We start from the raw sequence: 20,518 nt of genomic DNA, 5'->3' as shown, positions 1-20,518 counted from the left end.
TGGGAACGTTTTATCCTTTTAGTTATCTTGTTTTATTAATCAAGGAGAAGAAATCAGTAGTGTCAGCGTTTTCTTATTCAAACACATTTGATTTGAAAGTAGAAGAAAAGAAAAATGAAGTCGTGAGATTTTTATCCGAACTCACGACTTTCGCATGTCACGTGCTGTGCGCCTATGACGCCGGCTGACCAGTCCTCTACTTTATGCTGTGTTTATTTTGCATTTAACGCTAGCAGGAAAGTGCTCGCCGGTGGCAGTGGTGGTGAAAAGCATTCATTTATCTATATGTACAGATAGGTGCTCGGGGAGAGGCCCCTAGCGGGTCTCGCCTCTTACAATACAAGGCGGAGTCCCTCATTCCGGGGTCCCGTTGGCCCTGACCTCTGCGCTGGTCCGCCGAACCAGAGCCTGTGTGGACGATAGTTCCTGGCAGCCGAGCAGAGCCGCCTCCCAGTCCTCTCGGGTAGGGGAAGGGGTGATGGGGGCAGAGAAGGATTTTGCCTGCATGCGCAAATCATGTGAAAGGTGTCGGCCACCTCCCCACAGAATGAGCAGCGGCCGTCAAAAGAAGAGTCAAAGTGCTTGAGAACCGCCGGGCACAGCAGGGTGTTTGTAAAGAGCCTAAGGAGAGTTCGTTCACCCGCTTTACCCAGTCCCTTCATAGGAACCGGATAGCGCCGGTGTTCGGCACGATAGTGCTCAGTAATATCTTTAAAAGAAAGAAGATGGCTGTGATCTGGGTTAAGGTTCTCCCAACAAACGCCCGGTGCCCGGTAAGTTAGTGCGCGGGCTGCCTCATGGGCGGCTTCGTTACCTGGCATGCATTGGTGGCCGGGGACCCATATGATTGAGCGATGAGTTGGATCGCAGTCGCGAGTACTGTGGCGAAGAATTTGGTGAGCAAGTGGAGGGATCCAACCGAACTCAAAGTTACGACAGGCTCAGCGAGAGTCTGTGAGGATGAATTTAAAGTCGGGATGAAAGGCTGCGAGGGCGATCGCTACCGGCACCCTCCACCACATGCACGGACGTAGGAATTTCTTCTTATACCGGAAGTTCCACGAGGAACATGATATAACGGTGACGTAGGAAGCTGTGCGAGAACCATCTTTCGCTTCCTATATCATCGAATTGCCAGAACGAAGGCCAGTGTTTTTTAGATATTGAAAAATTCTAAAAACATTCGTAGAGTTTTAATGCAGTTAAACCGGTACACGTGCAATTATTGAAAACAATGTGTTAGACTGCTTCTCAGCGGGCACCAGTTTATTATTTCTTGATCCAAATTTGTTGTTCATTCTGCGTAAAGAAGATATAGTACTACCTTATTAACCCCCTTGCCTTTTATTAAAGCCGTCAAGGCAGAGTTTCGCCATTGCTACTGCGGCCCTTACGTTAGGTTGAACTTGTTTCAGCAGTGGAAGTGCGGATAGTCGAATGCAAGTCAGGACCTGTCTACAAGGACGGTTCCAATAGTAAGGCCTTATCTACTCCCAGAATAAAACTGTGCTATGATATGACACTCTCCCGAAACTTTTTAGGCGACATTTGTCGTACTACAACAGAGGCACGTGAAAGCAGGTGTCAGAAAAGAACCAACTTTTTTTAGGGGGAAGTATTAAAATAATACAATAACTGTGAATGCTTGAACTCAAGTACTTTCGTTTTATTCTGTAAGTTTACGTACGACACGAGACTTAAACTCATGGCTTCCAGAGGCTTTAGCACTCGGCTTCAATGCATAGTTAGGTTCGGCATTTGTCTTCACAGCCGGTACATAACAACTGACTCTTTCGGATTTGTGGGTGCAGTGCTTTGACTGGCAGTCCCCGAGGAAGCATCCACCTTTTATATGACGCTGTCTTCCGTAGGGGCTGCCGGCAGCCTGCAATTTTGTAAGGGAATTGCTTGAGAAGACTGCTGTGCAGTGCAAAAAAAAAAGGCTGTATTGTTGAACCTTTACCCGGCGCTCTCGTTCAACGCAAGTTTACAATGTCCCAGCGAGGTACCAAGCATGCTCGAGATTTGCATATTTTAAGAGATCGGAGGTAACATTGCGTGAATTCGTGTGTTTTATGGCGCTTTCAGCACCTTCTGCCAAAAACAAAAAGCTCGCTTATATCTTTGCAAGTTTAATATATCCTGCTAAATTTGTAATCTATAGGTTAGGAAACTGAATTCTGCGCAGCTTGACTAACCCGTTGTAGCGGTGTATTTGGATGCTTTCTATTTTCATAGTCGTATTAACCTAGCGGACTTGAGCTTCTCACTACGCCCTGGTGGGCTGCCCACGATTTTTCTAAGAGTTATGGTCATAGCTCAATCTGACTTCTCCCCCAATGCGTTATTTTTTTCTTTTGAATAAGCTTTTCTTCCCATGAAAAGCATGCATTGTTGAGTCTTACCACAAGACATAGCTCGTTATCTGGAATTGCCTCAACAGTCCCATTGCAAGTTCTTCGACAGTCTGTTGTTCGCTGAAAAACAAACACAAAGAATAATGCCGGCAATGCGAATGTGGCGCTTTCGTGTGCCATTGACATCATAAAGGGGTATTATTTAGGAAGCATTTGGATTTGGTTACGCAGAACAGTTTTAAGGTGACGTATTCAGGGAGAGCAGATGCCGGTCTGACACGATTTGAGAAATTTAAGCTCTTCGAAAGAATTGCGTTATTTCGACTAACTGCAATGCAGGCAATTAGCATCCTTATCTTCCGATTGAATGTATAGTCACTAAAGCTATCAGTCAGGCTTGCTTTAAACGAAGCATCCGCAGGCACTGCTGCCAATTGTTCTGTCAGCTGTGTTATGAAGTTGTTTTCGCCTTGCCTATGCTGCTACTTGGAACTGATATACGTAGGCAATGAAGAAACCCTATTTCATTATAGGCTCCGTACAGTAAAGTTTGATCACGAGCCCTGCGCCACCTATCGCAGCTTTCACGAAACTGTGCGTAGGCGGGAGCGGAAGCGCCGCGTGCTGCAGCACGCTTTCAGGGCACTGCAACGATGGTGAGTACTAGAGAAAATGACCTAAGCAATGCCAGGAAGCAAAATACACAACTACCCGTTATTCTGCGTCCAGAATTATAACAGCTAGGCGAGAAATGTGCAAGTTTTCGGATAGGCTGCATGACCGAGAAATGAATTGTAGCAGTCCGAACAGTCAAGCCGACAACCTCTGTCACGTTCAACGTCAGTCGTAGTGCCGTGCATTTAAACTACATTTTCAAATTAAGTACAAGTTACAACTCCGGTGGCGTGCATTAAGAATTTGATAGTGCTAGAGATACTTTCTAATTGCGGGCGCCTAATCGTACTTTTGGGGTTTGTGCAACTTCTTGCTGCGCTTTAGTTTCTTTGACGTTTGTGATCATCCGAAACACGTATGTAATGTCGGAATCAGAAGTAAACGGAATGTGAGAAGGGTGGGGGGATTATTTCGGCATTGTCACGCAATCATATCACCCGAAATATACGAATGTATGATGGGGCGTGTACTTCCACAGGTAATATCTCCTAGCAACTGGGTTGGGAGGCAGCGCTATTTTTTTTTATCCGAGAACTCGCATCCAGTATAATCTTTGCTGCCAATAGCACGTACTGACGCCCACAAAAGCTTTCTGAGCATCGAAATCACGAGAAATCTGGATTTCCTTCCCTGCTGGAGGCGCGCCAAGGCATTGAGGGGTGGACTGTGCAGGTCGCGCAGATTAGTGAAAAGAAAACTCCAGTATGTGGCTGCATGCTCAGATCGAGTGCCAAACAATCAGGCTTTTTTTACGATCTCCATGTCCCATAAACTTCTGTGTTCGCTTGTGCTGCGCGGCGTGCGCATGCCTCGCCGTAGTGCAAACTAGCGGTTGTCAATTTATTTTATCTCATCTTGTATTCAGAGCGATGACTGCGAATTTGTGCCGAATTAATCAACAAGCATCTAAACTAAGCGCCTCGCGAACATATGCAAAAAAGATAAATTGAAACGCATGTGAATTACTATAATTAGCCGAGTCTGAGCTACCGAGAGGCCCTCAAAAGATGAAATGTATCTGATGTGTTTCATACACCATAATCATCCCATAACAACCACGGTATGCACTATACTCATTGGAGCCCTACGTTCCACTGATGCCAAAGAGTGAATTTCCGCAATAAAATAAAACGCAACTGAATTAAGCCCTTCAGAGCGGCGGGACCAAATTGCTATAAGCCTCTAATAGGCATAAACCCAGAAAAAGCCACTTGCGATGTTGCAAAGCACAGCGCATGATGCAACAGAAGAACACGGCCGGCGGTCGTATACTAAACGCAGCGAGCACTTAAGAGCAGGCAGTGCGGCAAGCACGTTCGCCTACCCAGTATCATCAGACCTGCCACGGCGGCGCTGAAAGCGGTGCTGCTCCGCAGCGCCCTCTGGCCTCTGTACGGAGCCTATACACTGTGGAAGTTTGGAGAACCTTTTAGGCGTTTAGAAAGACAGAGGGAAGGACAAGTACAATGATAACAATCTTTGAAACTTTGATACGTGCCATCGAATAATTACTTAAGAGTCGTAAAAATTCCGACGTTACTACTCCACTTTCCACAGTCTATACCATTCAGTAAATTCATGAATGACACAAGAAAATTATTTCATTTAAGTGTGTTAGCACGCAATTCTGGTGCAAAACAATGGTAATTAAACACAGCGTCACATCTGCTACGAACGTTTAGTTGAACAAGCTTGGAATCATTGTACGTTTAGGATAGCTCTAAGTCAAAGAGCAAAATTCAAAGGGACAGTTATTTGCTTCAGTCCTCTAGCTGCTCTAGTTTAAGATTACTCTTATACCCATTGTATCATAAGAGGGTACACGGAGGCTCTAGACGTCAAATCCCACACCTCCCGCATGCGGGACAAATGCTCAAACTGCTAAGCCACCGCTGCGGCACCTCTGGAACAGTAAAGTGATCGTCCTGACTTAAAGCGGAATATATTTTCTCTAAACAGGTCCTGAACTTTTCCTTTTTTTTCCTAACAGCTCATTCTTTTATGTGTTTTGTCCGCACTATTTTTTTATATTCGATTCAAATCTGGAGTTAACCATCCCTTAGTTTCTAAAGCTCACCTTGCCAATCACCTCTACTTCCAGCACACTCCTGTGCTGGGTGGACAAAGTGTTCTGTTTCATTTTTAGTCTTGTCATTCAGGCTCTTCCGAGTCCACTTCCGGTTCTCCAGGATGCAGAACAAGATAACCATGTTGAGTTGATTACTTCGTTCTGTGAACTCTACTTGTACTACCACCAGCTCTTCCTGCTACCAATGGTCCCCATCCTCTGGTTTCCTGTATGCTTCTTGCCTACCTTGGCATTGATGTTGCCCATCAGTACAGTGTAATGTGTTTTGCTTTACCCTTTGGCGATTCCTCACCCTTATGGAACTTTCCGACAGTTTCTTCATCATGACTAGATATTGGTGCGTCGATATGTAAACCTATAATTGATCTGTCTTATTAAGCTTAATTATGGTATCTACCTTCTCTCGTTGATGCTCATAGTTCCTCTATGTTGCCAGCTATATTCTTATGATCAGGCATCCCGTGCGTACCTCTGGCCTGTACACTCAAAAAATTGTAGCATAGTGCGTGCCCGCCATTTAGCACAGGATATGGCTCATCTGTCTTCCTAACATTTTAAGTCTTATGAGATACCACTCAATACCCACTAGGTGCCCTAACTGATGCACTGCTTAACTAGCTGCTCTAGATAGTGTTGCAGTGTTAAAGGATCCGAGGTTCATTTTCCAATGGCAGCCTGTCCCGAGCTACAGACTCTAAGCATCCTTCTCGGCGTCACAGCTGTGGATGCCGCCTAGGTGAACTGCTGCGGAGCTGATTGGTAACTAAAGGCAAAAGGTTAATTTGTGCATTCTGACAGGGGATGGTGGGCAAGTACTACAGTAGGGCAGCCAAATCCTGTTCTGGTGAGAGGGTGCTTTGGCCTCTGTGGTTGGCGAGGTCAGGCTGAATCTAAGGCCTTGTTGTGTAATACCATTGGTAAAAAAATTAAACTTAGAAGCCCAGAAAAGAACGCTCACGTGACACTGACGGCCTCCTGCACTCGCAGCGCTTGGCAGCAGTTGAACGCACGGATTTTTTGCTGAGAACATAATATTACTTAGAGCACACTACGACAATTCGCTATTTGGTAAAAAAAAATTTAAAAGCTGCCAAACGCTCGCCTCGTCCTCGAGATGAGCACTTAAAGCAATTGCTGCATGGAAACTCACCACTTACTGCACTGGAACCAGGAACCCTCTAAAAAATGTGGAGATTTTGACTTGTGTGTTTTCTTTCTAAAAAACTAGAGGTTCAAGACAAGAACTCAGCGCAAGCAGAAATTGCTTAGCAGACGCAGTAAGGATGTGGGTGCCACTGCAACCGGAGTATCATCAAAGCCCCTCTTAGCGACAAATGAGCGAGAGAAGTGACTTAATGCTGATAGCCCAAGCTTGTTCAAGGAGATTTAATCCTACCAGGACTCTTCTGTGCAGTCGCCCGCGCCGTTTTCGACTATTGACGGGCATCTTGTCTGTCTCCCCCTGTAATAGAGAGAAAGCCTCAATTTCACAGCATATCAGTATAACGACTTGATCGCTTTTCAGCCCACAAAATCAAGTCTGTGTACTTTGTCGCAGATAACGATCCAACAAGGAAACCGTTCACAATGACCTGAACAGAGACACCTATGAACTGCGGGAACGAGGCGCGTTTCATTAATAGCACTCACCATTCTTAGCCTTCTGGAAGTGCGGAACTGTGTTGATACCAATTCATGGTTTCCATTTTCTGAATTACTTTATGGGGGGCAGCGCATTTGCTTGCAAATATAGCAACAAAAGATTCATGTTTTGCGCCGAATTTTGCAACGCACATCCGACACGCTGCGAACAGCTATCTTGTCTCAGATAGGCTTAGACTGGCGTTAACGCACAAAGTAATGTCGCCTATGTCATAAAAGTATCGTGAAGAATTACGTCTAAATTTTAAATATTACGCACTGGGCATGTGTTAGAGTGAAATTTTTTCAAGAACCTCAACAAAAATTGGTCAGGTAGAGTTCATATACTTAAAAGGCCTCGAGGTTTATGGGACCGCAATTTGGCATATCCTTTTCACGCCTGTAGGCACTAGCGCCTCCCATTTCATTTTAGGTTTCTTCAGTTTTTGTTTAAGAATTATTCAATGCAGGTCCGGTTGAGCCATCAGAAGGCGGAGTCAAGTGCGGTATAAATATCTTTTAATTGTGAATAGAACAAGAAAAGCAGTTGCCGAAATTCATAAGTCTAACGCGAATTTTATTGCCCTTAAACTTACCGGAAGTTCGGTAAAATTTTGCATCTTATTTTTTGTACTGCAGTTCGTTGTCAATGAAACACTGATCAGGTAAACCACGCAATACTTTTTACATCAATTTGATGTTCCTATGCCTAGGAAGATATTCCATGCAACTAAAGGCTAGAAAACTCATTCTGAATATAGTTAGTGCGCGAAAAAACAAAGATGTCACATTTTAGCACATACAAGCAGCCCACGCAGCCATCACATGAGAAATACGAGGTTGTAGGCTAGTTGGTGCATCCTGTCGGAGCACACATCATGAACGGTACACAAAAAAGGACAAAGTACAGATGTTTGACATTGCTAAAAAAGTTCTGTTGTATAAGCGGTATAAATTCTGGGCTAGTTACTCGTTTTTGATAGGCGCTCAAATAGTGCTCAAACACCAATAATTGGTGCATCTCTTTCTCCCTCATCTTTCATAGCACTTTTGTGTTCTCATCATATTTTGTAAAGATGTTACGACGCATAAAATATACATTGCATCATATATGTATGCATTTCATTTGTATTTTCGTGTGTGAGTCTACAAGTGAGTGCGTTGCTTTCAGAGGGTTTCAACACATGCGCCTGTGTATATTGCTCTCCGTGGCCTGGATTTCAAGACTTAGCTTATCCTACGCAACTGTGGTGTTGCTTTAGCGAACATCAATAGCTGCATCATATTTGGTGCTACAACGCCATTTTTTAATGAAAGATAGAAATGGATACCACTCCAAGCCAAGACGCCAGAACATTGTACTTGCATCCGTCTTCGTCAGTGTATATACCTGAAAAAGCCAATAACATACATGTCACTTTCTTACTGCATGCAAAAGCTGAAGACAACGTGTATATAAAAAAAAATAGGCTCCTGCTATTATTCATGGTCTATTTAGTCTAAATTGCAGTCTGCTAGCTTGAATGCCAAGTTCATTCCTGCAGCAAGCAAAACAGGAGCAAAGCATGCGCATTTCGCCGTCAGTCATCTGATTGAACTTTGAGAGTTATACTTTGTCCACGTAGCCCCACCCCATCAGTCTCTGTTGGATGGCGTGTCTAGAAACAGTTCTTGGAACTGCACAGACTTAGCACGTTCACTCATGCGACCTGTTTTGAAAGGCCGGGAGACAGCGCGGCCGTTTCGAAAGCCTGCACAGTGAGAGGAGCTCAGCGAAGGTCAGCAATCGTTTTATTACAGTTCTTGCATTTGACTCGGGCTGTGTAAGAAGAAAAAATAATCAAACATCGCTCAGCACACGGGCGACTATGCGTGTCACCTCCATCGAAACGCTGCCGCCGCGAAACCGGACCGCGTTTCGATGGAGGTGAAACGCTGAGGCGCCCGTGTGCTGTGCGACGTCAGTGCACATTAAAGATCCCCCGTTGGCCGAAATGATTCCGGAGCCCTCCACTACGGCACCTCTTTCTTCCTTTCTTCTTTCACTCCCTCCTTTATTCCTTCCCTTACGGCGCGGTTCACGTGTCCGCCGATATGCGATACAGATACTGCGCCATTTCCTTTCCCCAAAAACCAATTTTAATTTCAATGAAAGATGAAATTTTAAAATCAATTGCAGGGTTTCTGGTGCCGCGTGCGCTACACATATGACAGACTTTCTCCGCGCTCAAGGTTAGACGAAACATGAGTAGTGATTACGACTGAAGATTCATTTACCTAGCTGGTGCCAGTTCGGAACCGCTGCCGTGTTGAGATCAGCGGGTGCTGTATCAAATTAGTCTGTTTCCAGTTCAGGGTTTCGTCAAAGGAAAGAATAACATGCTTTAAAGAAATTCAGTTCCCTTAAGCTGGTCAGGTATAGCGTGTAGGAGGACAAATTTTATTCAATAATGACTTACTTCATTAGACTGAATATTGAATTAGGCTGAATAGATTAGAGACTGAGCGCGAGCGCTGTGCTCGCGTCGCTTCCTACATTTATGTATTCGTAGTCCGCAACAATATTATCACTCCGCTTTAATTTCGACCGTATGTCGACAAGCTTACCATGATTTTCGGGCTCAACCATTGGTGCTTTTGAGAAAAAGAAAGATATAATAGATCATAAGTATAGAAATAAACCATTACAGCAAAAGGTTAGACTTAGTTACTGTTTACTGCAATTCGACTATCAAAGCGTAACAGCAATGGCACTGTTTACAAAACGACGTAAACGCAGCTCTGCTTGGCAAAATTTTACGTTTCGCTTCTTTCTGTGATTATATGCTGGAATATATCGCGTTCATTACCGCCTCGTACTAATAAACGAAATCCATAAATGAGAGAATTTCATAACATTGGCTTGAAGCTGTTACTTGAAAAATTTTAACGCCATCTAACACTGAAGGTCTAAGAGGAATGGAAACTGCTGTGCGTGTTGAAAGGATTGATTAAATGATACGCAGCAAAGAAGTTTGGACGCGATTTCGGTCGCTTTGTGATTTTTTAACGTCCGTCGACGTGTAAAAGAACTGGAGTTTTTGCATTTGTTATTTGCTGAAATGCGACGGCCACAAATGGGTTGAACAATGAAGCTCGTGCTCAGCAGGTGCAAGCTTTACCGCTGGTTCTAAATGGCAGGTTTATGAGTGATGGGAACCAGCTTCGCTTTACAGCAGCTCATAATCATATTGATATTCACTAACATCATTCATTGACGTGACGCAGCACGCGCGTTACAATCAGCGGATGTCGCTCTGTCTACTACAAACAAAAAATCAGAATAGATGTCCGCCTAACTTGCTGACTTGTTTGTCGGTGATGGAGACTTGCCGTTCTGTTATGTCCACAAGTTGCAAAGACTTTTACTCCTCACTACGTTCATAACGTAAGACGGTATTACACGTTCCTCTGCTGCTTCTTAGATGTACAAAACATCATGTCGTAACATTACATAACAATATTCATATGAGTCTTTAGGATTCCGAAAATGCGTTTACATTTGCAACTCTGACATTATATATTTTGGCTGTTTCGACGAGTTACCTTTAATGGATGTGCAGGTATCATCACATTGCTTATGTCTAAGATATAATAGAATAGTGATCCGTTCTTTCTTCAGAGTTTACCTTTGGATGTGGTGCTCAACTCTGGCGCTGTGGCAGCCTGGGTCGAGATTTTAGCCGTAGTAGAGTCTCCTACGAAGAAAGCGCCTCATTAATTTTGTCAGAAAGGGGCGGACTCTGTTACATTTTATTCAAAAGTACACTTCAAAACACTATGTAGTCAGGGGTAGGAAACTCCAGTTAGTTTCGAACTCAACTATTTGAGCACACTTTGGTGACGATTGAGAAGTATCTTTTAAAATGAATAAAAAAGATGACTCTAAAAGTCAATAATTTCTGTGCATACAAGCAGATCCGGAGACTGTGCAGATGGCCGAATTGTTATGCTTGCCCAAAAACGCAGTTTCTGTCTTTTCACAGGCTGTGATTCAAAAACCACACGGGCGTAAAGTTAGTATTTTTTCTACTTGGTACCGTTCCAATGAAAACAATACGAACCTCCAGTTCGGTTTCCTCCGGTATCTATAGAAGGAATTGCGGTTGACGCCCGGATTAGCTTACAGTGGCGTATATTCAAGTTTTTTGCCTCTGACGGAGCCAAGAAAAAAAATACGATCAAATCCAACGAAACTGCGAGCTGAAAGCTATTGCTATCCTTTCAGGGCTACAGGGCAAATGTACAAAGCTGAAATCAAGACATCCAGACAGCAGGCAAGATTTTCATCCTTCACTTATTGTTCACTCTATAAATTTTAACTACATAGATCGCGTCACCCAACATGCAACGTCAAGCCGAGATTGCGGATTTAGCAATCGCAATATTTCATCATGCATGCATTTGCGCTCCCAATCAATTATTCGCGATTTGGTAACACGTCGACCATTTCTTGGCAGATGTTGAAATGCGCACATCTAAAACATTTGTGATTCCGTAGATATTGCATTGGTCGGGAAACTTTATGGGTGCAGCTGCTTATCCGCCCTTGTCTGGAGGCATGCCGCTAAGCTTGTGTGGGTCCGTGGTCCTCGTATTTGGTGAAAAAACCGAAAGCGTCGCAAGACAAAAAAGCCACGCAAGCACAAGGAATGCACAGAACATTCGCTCCCGAAAAAAGCTATGCCGGAGCGTGATGTCTATCATTTCATCGCAGTGCAGTCAACTTCCAGAACCCACATATATATGCGTAATCGATTAACATAAAAAGTTCACTTACAAATTTTTTACTGAACAGCCCCCACTGACATCTCTTCCTCATTATGTCTCATTTTTGGACGTTTTTATTGCCATTTACATCTTCAGTGATGAAGCATATTCCTGCTCAAAATTTATGCTGCATATCTGGCAATACAATGTCCACAATATCAAAGTTTATGACCGCGATAACGACTGCGTACACCGATGCCTTGGGCCTTTAAGTATTATCTATGCTCATTTGCACCTACATCCCAACGGTATCAACCTTGGAAAAGATTAACCACATGGCAAGGAAATGACAATCAGCCGAGAAGTTGTGATTACTTTTTTAATTGTAATGTATCTAATCCCGAATCCTAACCCTAACATTTAAAACCCGAAATGTTTTCTCGGCGCCGCCGCAGCTTCCACAAGACAGGTTAATTTAACTGCATCAAAAATCATCGCAAGCCTCAAGATTCTTAAGCTATATTAAGTGTCAATATTTAGCTGCACACGATATGGAAATTGAGAATGCTCCAAAGTGCTCCAGCTTGGCTACAGCTTGAAATCGACTATTCAAATTTTTATACAGCAATTTCTCCAACAAGAGGAAATAATAGCTCTTAATGTTGATTGCCTAAACTTCGAAACAACAAAAAACTTAAGGGGGACACTTCAGCTCAACTTTTAAGGGTAAGGAGAGATAGCAACTGACAATACAGTCCTCTCAATTAGTACATTGAATTTTCTCGCTAATTAGCATATACCAGATCATGTGATACGCTAATCCACCACAAGTCCACTACTTAAGCAAGCTGAACAAACGTTCCTTCTTGGCCTAACGATACCGCGCCATTGTGGAAACGCAAAGTAGAGTTCGACCCGTCCAAATTATCCAATTTTCCTTTTCAGTGCTCTTACGTAGTTTGCACTTCTTGGCAGTCGAAGAAGGCTGGTCCTCCAGCCGAAACGTGGTGAACGAAATCCTGTTATGTGTTTCAATTTCTGGTGACATTTGGTGTGTGTGTGTGTGTGTGTGTGTGTGTGTGTGTGTGTGTGTGTGTGTGTGTGTGTGTGTGTGTGTGTGTGTGTGTGTGTGTGTGTGTGTGTGTGTGTGTGTGTGTGTGTGTGTGTGTGTGTGTGTGTGTGTGTGTGTGTGTGTGTGTGTGTGTGTGTGTGTGTGTGCGCGCGCGCGCGCGTGCGTGCGTGCGTGCGTGCGTGCGTGCGTGCGTGCGTGCGTGCGTGCGTGCGTGCGTGTGTGTGTGTGTGTGTGTGTGTGTGTGTGTGTGTGTGTGTGTGTGTGTGTGTGTGTGTGTGTGTGTGTGTGCGTGCGTGCGTGCGTGCGTGCGTGCGTGCGTGCGTGCGTGCGTGCGTGCGTGCGTTCATCGGACATTCGCGACCCATCAGGGGCATTTTCTAATGCTCGTTTTCCTAATGTTTAAAAAACCTTAACTCCTTGCGTATTTCTCGCTCACAACGCAGCTCACGACATTAGCGGCGTTGTTTTCTGCAGAAGGGGGCCCTTAACGCTCTCACGTTGATACAGGTAACTCTTACAGATTAATCGCTTAGAAGCATGTGTCAGAAAAACAACTTTATCCCTAACATAGCCGACTATATGAGATGGCTGACCCGTGGGCCTGAAAAAGAATGGAATCGCGATCTGTCTTTTCAACTTACCTCCACTGGTCTCGATGTCACCGCATCCGGGTATGTCTTCGAAAAACAGAGAAAGCAACAAGTTATCAGCTCTCGCCAAGCACTGAATTGAGAGTTCCTACTGATTTCAAGCCTCTCGACAGCATTCACACACCATGGCTTACAGAGAGGCCAGGTAATATATATCCATTGTCTAAGGTCTGGCTTACCCTAGCTATAAAACTGCATATCGCTCGACATTGAAAGCTCTTCTTATTTAGTACAAATAGGCCCGTGTACAGTGCAATGTCAGCGCATGTTAAAGAACCCCAGGTGGTCGAAATTTCTGGAGCCTTTCACTACGGCGTCCCTCATAACCTTAGTCGCTTTGGGACGTTGAACCCCCAAAACCAAACCAGAAATAAATAAATTTGACGTGTCACTAGCCAAGACAGCAATCAGATACTCATATTTTATCCACTCCCCAAATCTACACTTAAGGGGATTAGTACAATCAACTTGGTTTGGACTTAAATGTTTAAGATCACAAATATGCTACTCTTACCGTGACAGATGTTTTACAGGCGAAAAAAACTCGTACAAGCAAAACATAAGCAGCGATCCCCCATAATATCAGTAACGCCACCAGGACACTTGAATTATCTGCCGGCCACCGTTCTCATGTTGCCTTAACATCCAAGGCTATTTCAACTGGTCAAGGACTATTAAAATCGAGTGGCGAGAGTTGCTGAGACACAAAACGCGCAGCGTCTCTGACTTACACACCCACCCAGTCGGCCTGCGTTAAGCCGTCGTGCGCAGCAGCTTCATAAACGCAACCAAATCCCAAATATAGTTGGTAATTTCCATAACGATTGCAAGCTGTGACGTTGGCAAGTTGTGTAAGAACGTAATTGGGATAATTGCATTTTGCTACGTTAAACAACACACCGAGTATTCCATCAAAAGGTCTAAAAAATTCTGAAACTTTGGGTGCACGAAATGTAAAGAAAGTCTTTTTAATGGCTAAGTGTAAGCTGCTGTAAATGTGTGTCACTTAAAGAACCATGCTAAGTACTATCTATTTGTCTCTAAATGAAATGAAGAGTTCGTAGTTATGAACAAGCTGAAACCACATCACTTTTTTAAAGAAGGAAAAAATTATTCTCTAAAGCCCTGCAACACGAAGAAGAGTGTTGCTTTTTTTTCGCGCATCATGGGATGCCCCTGATGCTTAGTGCAAACGCAGCATCCTCTGTTCGTCTGCTGCAATGCCAAATTTGAACCGCCTGAGCTATCGTGGAATGCAACGCATTTACTGATGCTTTTTGAACATCAACAAAAGCTCTTGCTGCGACATCTGGCTTACTCATAAGAAATGCAGAATTTCGCTCATGCACAATGAAAATCAGGGATAAAAAATGGAAGTCGTTTAACCGTCAAACCGATGGTCCAGCGCTACCTCTCCGTTTTGCTTCCCTCTGATTGTACTTACTTTACTCTGATTTGTCGATTCTTTTATATGTTGCTTCAACATCGGATTGAGCATTGGGTTTGCAAATTTTAGCCATTTATTAAATATTGCACCTATTTTTTCTCTGTGTTGTGTGTTTTGTAGTGTTTTACTTGGGGAGATAAATAAAATTTCCTCCATTTAACCGCGGCTGACATAGTTCAAAGCCGCCCGGACCCCACCCCGTGATCGCGTACGCTACCGAACGCTCGCCGACCACGGCGCACCTTGCTCTGCGGGAACAAAGGAACGACCCACTGGCTGACACAAACAGGCATTTATTACTACAGCAACAATAACGCCAGCTAGCAACAAAATACGCTAATGAATCCAGCTCATCCAACTCACCAGCAAGATTACGAGCGAATGTTCGCCCGCTCTAGGGCAAGGGATACTCCGAGGCTGGACGGGACGAAATACGGGAGCGAGTCTCCCCGCCACTTCCTCGCCCCGCTGGCGAAGAGCGGAGCCACGAGCGACACGTCCGCCTCCGCCATCGATCCCAGCCTAAGAGAGTGATGCTGTAAGCTACGTCGCTACGTCCCGCGCGCGCACAGTCTCTCCCTCTTAGGGAGACTTTCTGACGGGCTAGTTGGTACACATTCACTCTCTTAGTTGGTGCATATCTCTGGATAACAGGTGATATATAAGTGCCCCTGGCTTCTTTTGTCGTCATTAAAGTTGAAAGTTGCGCTTCTTTCCTGTTGTCTCCTTTCTCCTGTGAACGTCTTTTTTTAGCGCACAGCCTCCAGAAATCCCTCTTAGGGTGCCTCGATGCCCGCTCGCCTCCGAGCGGGCAGCGAGGCACCCTACTCCCGCTGCAACGCTACCGCCCTCTCTTGTTAGTTAAGATAACTAACCAGGGAAAGTCACGTGGCGCGTCCCTCCTGAGGCGAAGCCGTCGGAAGGTGCATCGCGGGAAAGCAAACCACAAGGGGAAACTGCGGGGCTGATCCCCCACAATGTACACATATTTTCGCTTACATTATTTTGTAGTCGGTGAAGTATTTGGATATGGTCTGCCGTTGGACTATGTTAATCTTGTTTACAACGCGCACTCGTTCGAAGACGCGATCTTTTACAGTGCCCCTTTGCGTGGTGGAAACGTCGGGGTCTGAATGACGCACACAACAGAGACCTATAATGCCGTTTATGAAATTGGCATCACACTTGGCATTCTTGTAACCAGATTTTGATCCAAATCGATCAGGATAACTTTTAGAGGTTGCGGTGGTCCATATTTGAGGAATGGGGTGGGCCAAATTTGGAGACCGCCATCATGTCCCCCATGGTCAGGTCAGCCTGGGCACAGATTTTGGTCCAAATCCAAGGATTTCAAACTTGGAAAGGGGGTGGGCCACATTTTGAGCTAGGATGGAAATTTTGGAGGCACCATTGTGTTGTCTCTGGTCAAATGAGCCTGGAAACTAATTTTGGCCCAAATCCAATGAAGTCAAATTTAGAGGTGGGAGTGAGCCAAGTTTGGGGTTAGAAGCCAGCATTGTGTTGCCCATGTTCAGATAAGCCAAGGCATCGAATTTGGTCGAAATCTGAAGAGGTCAAATTTGGCTTACGTGTGGGCCAAATTAGAGGCCAATATCGCATTGAGTGCATTAAAATTAGTTTAGGTATCAATTTCGGTTCAGATTGGTCAAGCTCAAATTTTGGGGTGGGGTGGACCACGTGTTAGTTTCCAGGGCCAAATTTGGAAGTGACCATTGTATTATCCGTAGTCAAATTAGGCTGGACGCATGTCGTAAAGTTGTTGCTTTGTGCTTGCTAAGTCTGAAGGTCACATCAATATCAAATCCACGTACTCACTGCAACACGAGTTTTGCATTCAGTAGAGCTATCGCTCTAAAAACTACCGCACAGTACTTACCCCTTTGGGCTTCCTTCTCTGACGCCGCGAAAGCTACGAGAGAAGGAGGGAAGTTAGCATTGAAACAGAAAACAAGGTTTACATGTATATCGAAACTGGTTCTCAACTCAAGAATATAGAATAATATAAAACATCACATATAAAATGCCGAGTAGTAACTTAAGAAAAAACCCAAGGTCTATCGATGAAGCAAATCAAGTTGCACATCGCCAAACAAAAGTATGCAACTTCGTGATGTCCCTTCTCAGAAGTCAATTTCAACCACTCGGTTTCTGACCTGGCCCTGGCTCGCGGTAGCACACTATGGGCTCATATGTACCGCTGACCTTGTTGCATACGCATATTGCTCGAACAGGAGTGAAAATCTGGACGGAAAAAACCGTAATATACTGCACAGCAATTGTCAGGGTAAGCACTACGGCGTGCTGTGTTAAAAAAGCTATCTGTCCTTTTTGCTTTTGTTCGTGCGGTGGATTATTTCGATAAAGGTGCAGACAGCAGAACGAAGACCGGAAGGAGCGTTTTTGCCACAGAGGTAAGGACATATCTGATTGCCTAGACTGGTCTTCAATGAAGCAGCTACCGTCGCGGACAACAGCATACCAAGTCCACATTTTGCGTTGAGCTACCGGTCACCTTGCACTTTAACCTATAGAAGCGGGAGAATTTTTAAAAAATGGCAAGACTGCCCTTCCAGAGTTCCCTTTCCTCACATTAGCAGTAAAAGAACGTTCGTACTTCGCTGCATTACAGCCAAATGTCCTAATGTATCGCGACCACCTGGGCTTCCTCTTCTTGCCTGTGTGTCTTAACACCATTAGTATTTCCAAATTCTCGTCGGCATTTCAAGCGAAGAAAATGTGACACTGGAGTAGTGTCCGCCCAAAGCCAGTAACCATGTTTACATTAGAGGGCAGCGCAAAATAACGGCACAGAACACGGCATCAACAACGAAACACAGGACGGGTGCTGTCCTGTGTTTCTTTGTTTCTGCTGTGTTCTGTGCCGTTATTTTGCGCTGCCCTCTAATGTTTCAAATATGAACCAACCAGCCCAAAATCAATTTTGAAGCATGTCTACCGCGCAAGAAAAAAAAACACTTCTCATTTTCTTCCGGTGCATTTTCTTCCACACGGGACATGGCCAAAGCATGCACTGGCGCTTTACGGGGACGAACTCGGCATGTCCACACAATGAAGGCTGTACTGTCGTCTTTGCAAATCTACTAAGTACCATTGTCGGTGACACAGCCAGATAAAGTAAGTTGTTGGGCGAGTTGGTTTCGATATTCCATGACTACAGCGCAACGAACGGGCCGTAGAAGAAGGACACAACTCAGCGCTGTGTTGTGTCCCTGCCTGTGTACTTCTTCTACGTCCCGTTCGTTGCGCTGTAGTCATGGATTAGCCAGATAAAGCGCCTTTCTTTCGCCTTGTTCACTGCCTCAAATAAATAGATACACTGTGTGCAATTTGCTTCGCTTGCAACACCTCGAGTTGAAGCTGAATTAGCAGAGAAGCACATTGGCTCCTGATCGATATTTACCGCCAAGCCTAGTCAAATATTAGTAAGGGTGACGAACAGGCGGCATAAATGGCGTTCTTTTCACCAAACAAATACATCGCTCTGAGACATAGAACATACTCAATATCCACGAGTTCCCAATGTACACAGTGGTGTGCATCCGTACTGCCTGAAAAGGTTAACCACCGGTCAGTAAAGAACCTAGAATGACAAGAAGTCTGGCTGGTATTGAGAAATTTAAGTCATGTACACGAGTAAGCAAATACCGCCAAATGATTGAGCCCTGAATACTCTGTCGATGCCACTTATATGCTTTTTCTTTGATGTGCAAAGCAGATAATTCTAGGTATCATCGTGCGGATATTGCGTAGTCAACAGCTGCTTTGTTAAATTCTGAGCTTGCCAAATAATAAGATACAAGGAAACCAATGTTTAATTCTATGATTGATTGCCACATTTTTCATTCAAAATGCGCTCAAAAAACGCGAAAGATTCAGTAATGCATATTTGCAGGAGAATATTTTCAAAATCAGGTGGGGAAAAAACACTGGTAATGTTGTTCCACTTACCCAAAATGAAGCTTAAACTAAAATACAGCAGAACCTGCGTGTCTCTCATTGCTGCCGAGCAATAAAGTCTTCAGCAAAATTGTTGCCTAATTATATATGCACGCTCTCCGTTTTCCGACTACTTTTTAAAGAAACCTGAACATCAACTGCAAAGTCTGAATTTTTAACTTCTAGCACGCCAACAGAGTGATGCACTTTCTCTGGGTTCACGCGGCACCTACAAGAGTACTACTGCAGGGAGCCGTTTTATAGGATGCTCTTTAGAAATATGGCAATGACCAACTGCTTAAACAGTTAGAGATCTCATGATGCTCCTGTGGCTTCAGAAAGGTTTTCTCAGATCGAAGCAAAAATATTCTACTTTATAGCTATTATCATATCCTTTACGGCCTCAGAAATATTCTCGTTCAGCACGCCTTGGCTTTTCATACTTTATAATGCAGTGAGGACTAATCCAATGAGTAGTTCAAGTTGTGGTCGCAGCTGTTTGAGTTAGTTACTCGCAGCTTCCAATAATGCACCATGCACAACAAAAGCAGTTCATGTAGTGGAGTGCGATCGAGGCATTTAATTTTTCTCATAATTGATAAATTTGCTATTATCTATCTCTGTAAGCATTAGCAATGTTTTCACAGCACACACAACAATCAATCATTAAACATCTGTAGTCACTCATTCAAGCTTTGATTTATGATCGCAGGTTCAGCTTTCACTATAAATTTTTATTCTGCCGTCTGCTCTTCGTCGCGAGGGTACAGAATGCTCCGGGTTGAACTGGCACGGAACAACCACGTAGGTGTGGTGTAGAGGCTATGTGGCTGATTAAGGTTCTGAAACTTCATTGGATACGACACTGCCTCTTGTATAAAATATATTATTTACCGCGACCTGAAAAAAGCTTTCTGAAGCCACAGGAGCATCATGAGGTCTCGAACCGTTTTATTTAAGCCATTGGTCATTGCCGTATTTCTGAAGAGCATTCTATAAAACGGCTCCCTGCAATAGCACTCTTGTAGGTGCCGCGTAAACCCAGAGAAAGTGAATCACTCTGTTGGCGTGCTAGAAGTTAAAAATTCACGCTTTGCAGTTGGTGTTCAGTGAAATTATTTCACTAGCTGAGGGGCCCACTTCCAAGTAGAGCGCGTGCAGTTGCAGTTTGATACCACGCGGCTATTGGCGTGCTCAGCGTAGTCAAAGGGACATGTGTAGCTTTCCTTATCTAACATCCGTCTAAAAATCCGCCGATAACAGACCTTGCTTTTCCACAGGAGTGACGGCTTCTAGGCCTCGAGCTCTAGCTGAATTTGTCTTTACATTGCCTTAGCGGTATTTCATTCATTTCTTTTTTGCCAAAATGTGACTTTTTTACCCTCGATCATTTGAAGAAATTTGGTGAAGTTAGAATTTGAGTAGGATAAAAAACACAATATACTATACCTTTCGAAGCCAGTAATAAAATAACGAAGAAATTTTATGTACGTAAACCACTCTTGTTTGGGCATTAGTCGCTAGTCTTATATGGGATATATAGGATAGCCTCATAACTTTTTATCCTGCACAGAATCCACCTGCTTTCGACCAGTGTAATAGAGGTTTTGAGTACTAAATGACGTAATTATGATCATATCAGAAGTTAGAAAGACGACGTGATGTATTATCAAGATTCAGTCGATTGCATTATGGCTCTTGGGATTTTCACTTTGCCATCATCCACTCGTAAAACACAAACATGCATTTAATTTTTAAGATTCGTTTTAATCTTTCATTTGCTTAAGTCACATTTCAGGTGATTATGAGTATTTTATATTTTTGAAAATGGTGAATTGCAGCTTCACATTTACTAAACGA

At 44.0% G+C, this 20,518-nt stretch overlaps 1 protein-coding gene across 1 annotated transcript; it reads right to left on the bottom strand.

The window, feature by feature from the left end:
• Window positions 1-1,666: 1,666 nt before the first annotated feature.
• On the bottom strand, window positions 1,667-18,891 carry LOC144102167 (uncharacterized). The gene is made up of 9 exons (XM_077635481.1): window positions 18,671-18,891; window positions 16,578-16,610; window positions 13,225-13,260; window positions 10,431-10,499; window positions 9,370-9,396; window positions 8,094-8,152; window positions 6,518-6,583; window positions 2,406-2,477; window positions 1,667-1,885 (listed from the first exon to the last, which is right to left on the bottom strand). Exons 1-9 carry the CDS (start codon window positions 18,717-18,719, stop codon window positions 1,667-1,669), a joined length of 630 nt encoding a protein of 209 aa, XP_077491607.1. The 5' UTR covers window positions 18,720-18,891.
• Window positions 18,892-20,518: the final 1,627 nt, after the last annotated feature.

The sequence above is a fragment of the Amblyomma americanum genome, chromosome 8 (assembly GCF_052857255.1).
Source record: "Amblyomma americanum isolate KBUSLIRL-KWMA chromosome 8, ASM5285725v1, whole genome shotgun sequence".
Taxonomy (NCBI): Eukaryota; Metazoa; Arthropoda; class Arachnida; order Ixodida; family Ixodidae; genus Amblyomma; species Amblyomma americanum.
The sequence above is the reverse complement of the archived record's forward strand: the minus strand, read 5'-3'. Positions and strand labels throughout refer to the sequence as shown.

Bases quoted from the DNA above. Each gene is read 5' to 3' on its own strand.
- LOC144102167 (XM_077635481.1), bottom strand. From the start codon at position 18,719: ATGAGAGACACGCAGGTTCTGCTGTATTTTAGTTTAAGCTTCATTTTG. The intron at 10,500-13,224 runs GTAAGTTGAAAA...CTTTCTTCGTAG, and splicing joins TGACATCGAGACCAGTGGAG to GAGACTCTACTACGGCTAAA. The intron at 8,153-9,369 runs GTAAGCTTGTCG...TGGCTTTTTCAG, and splicing joins GGTTGAGCCCGAAAATCATG to GTATATACACTGACGAAGAC.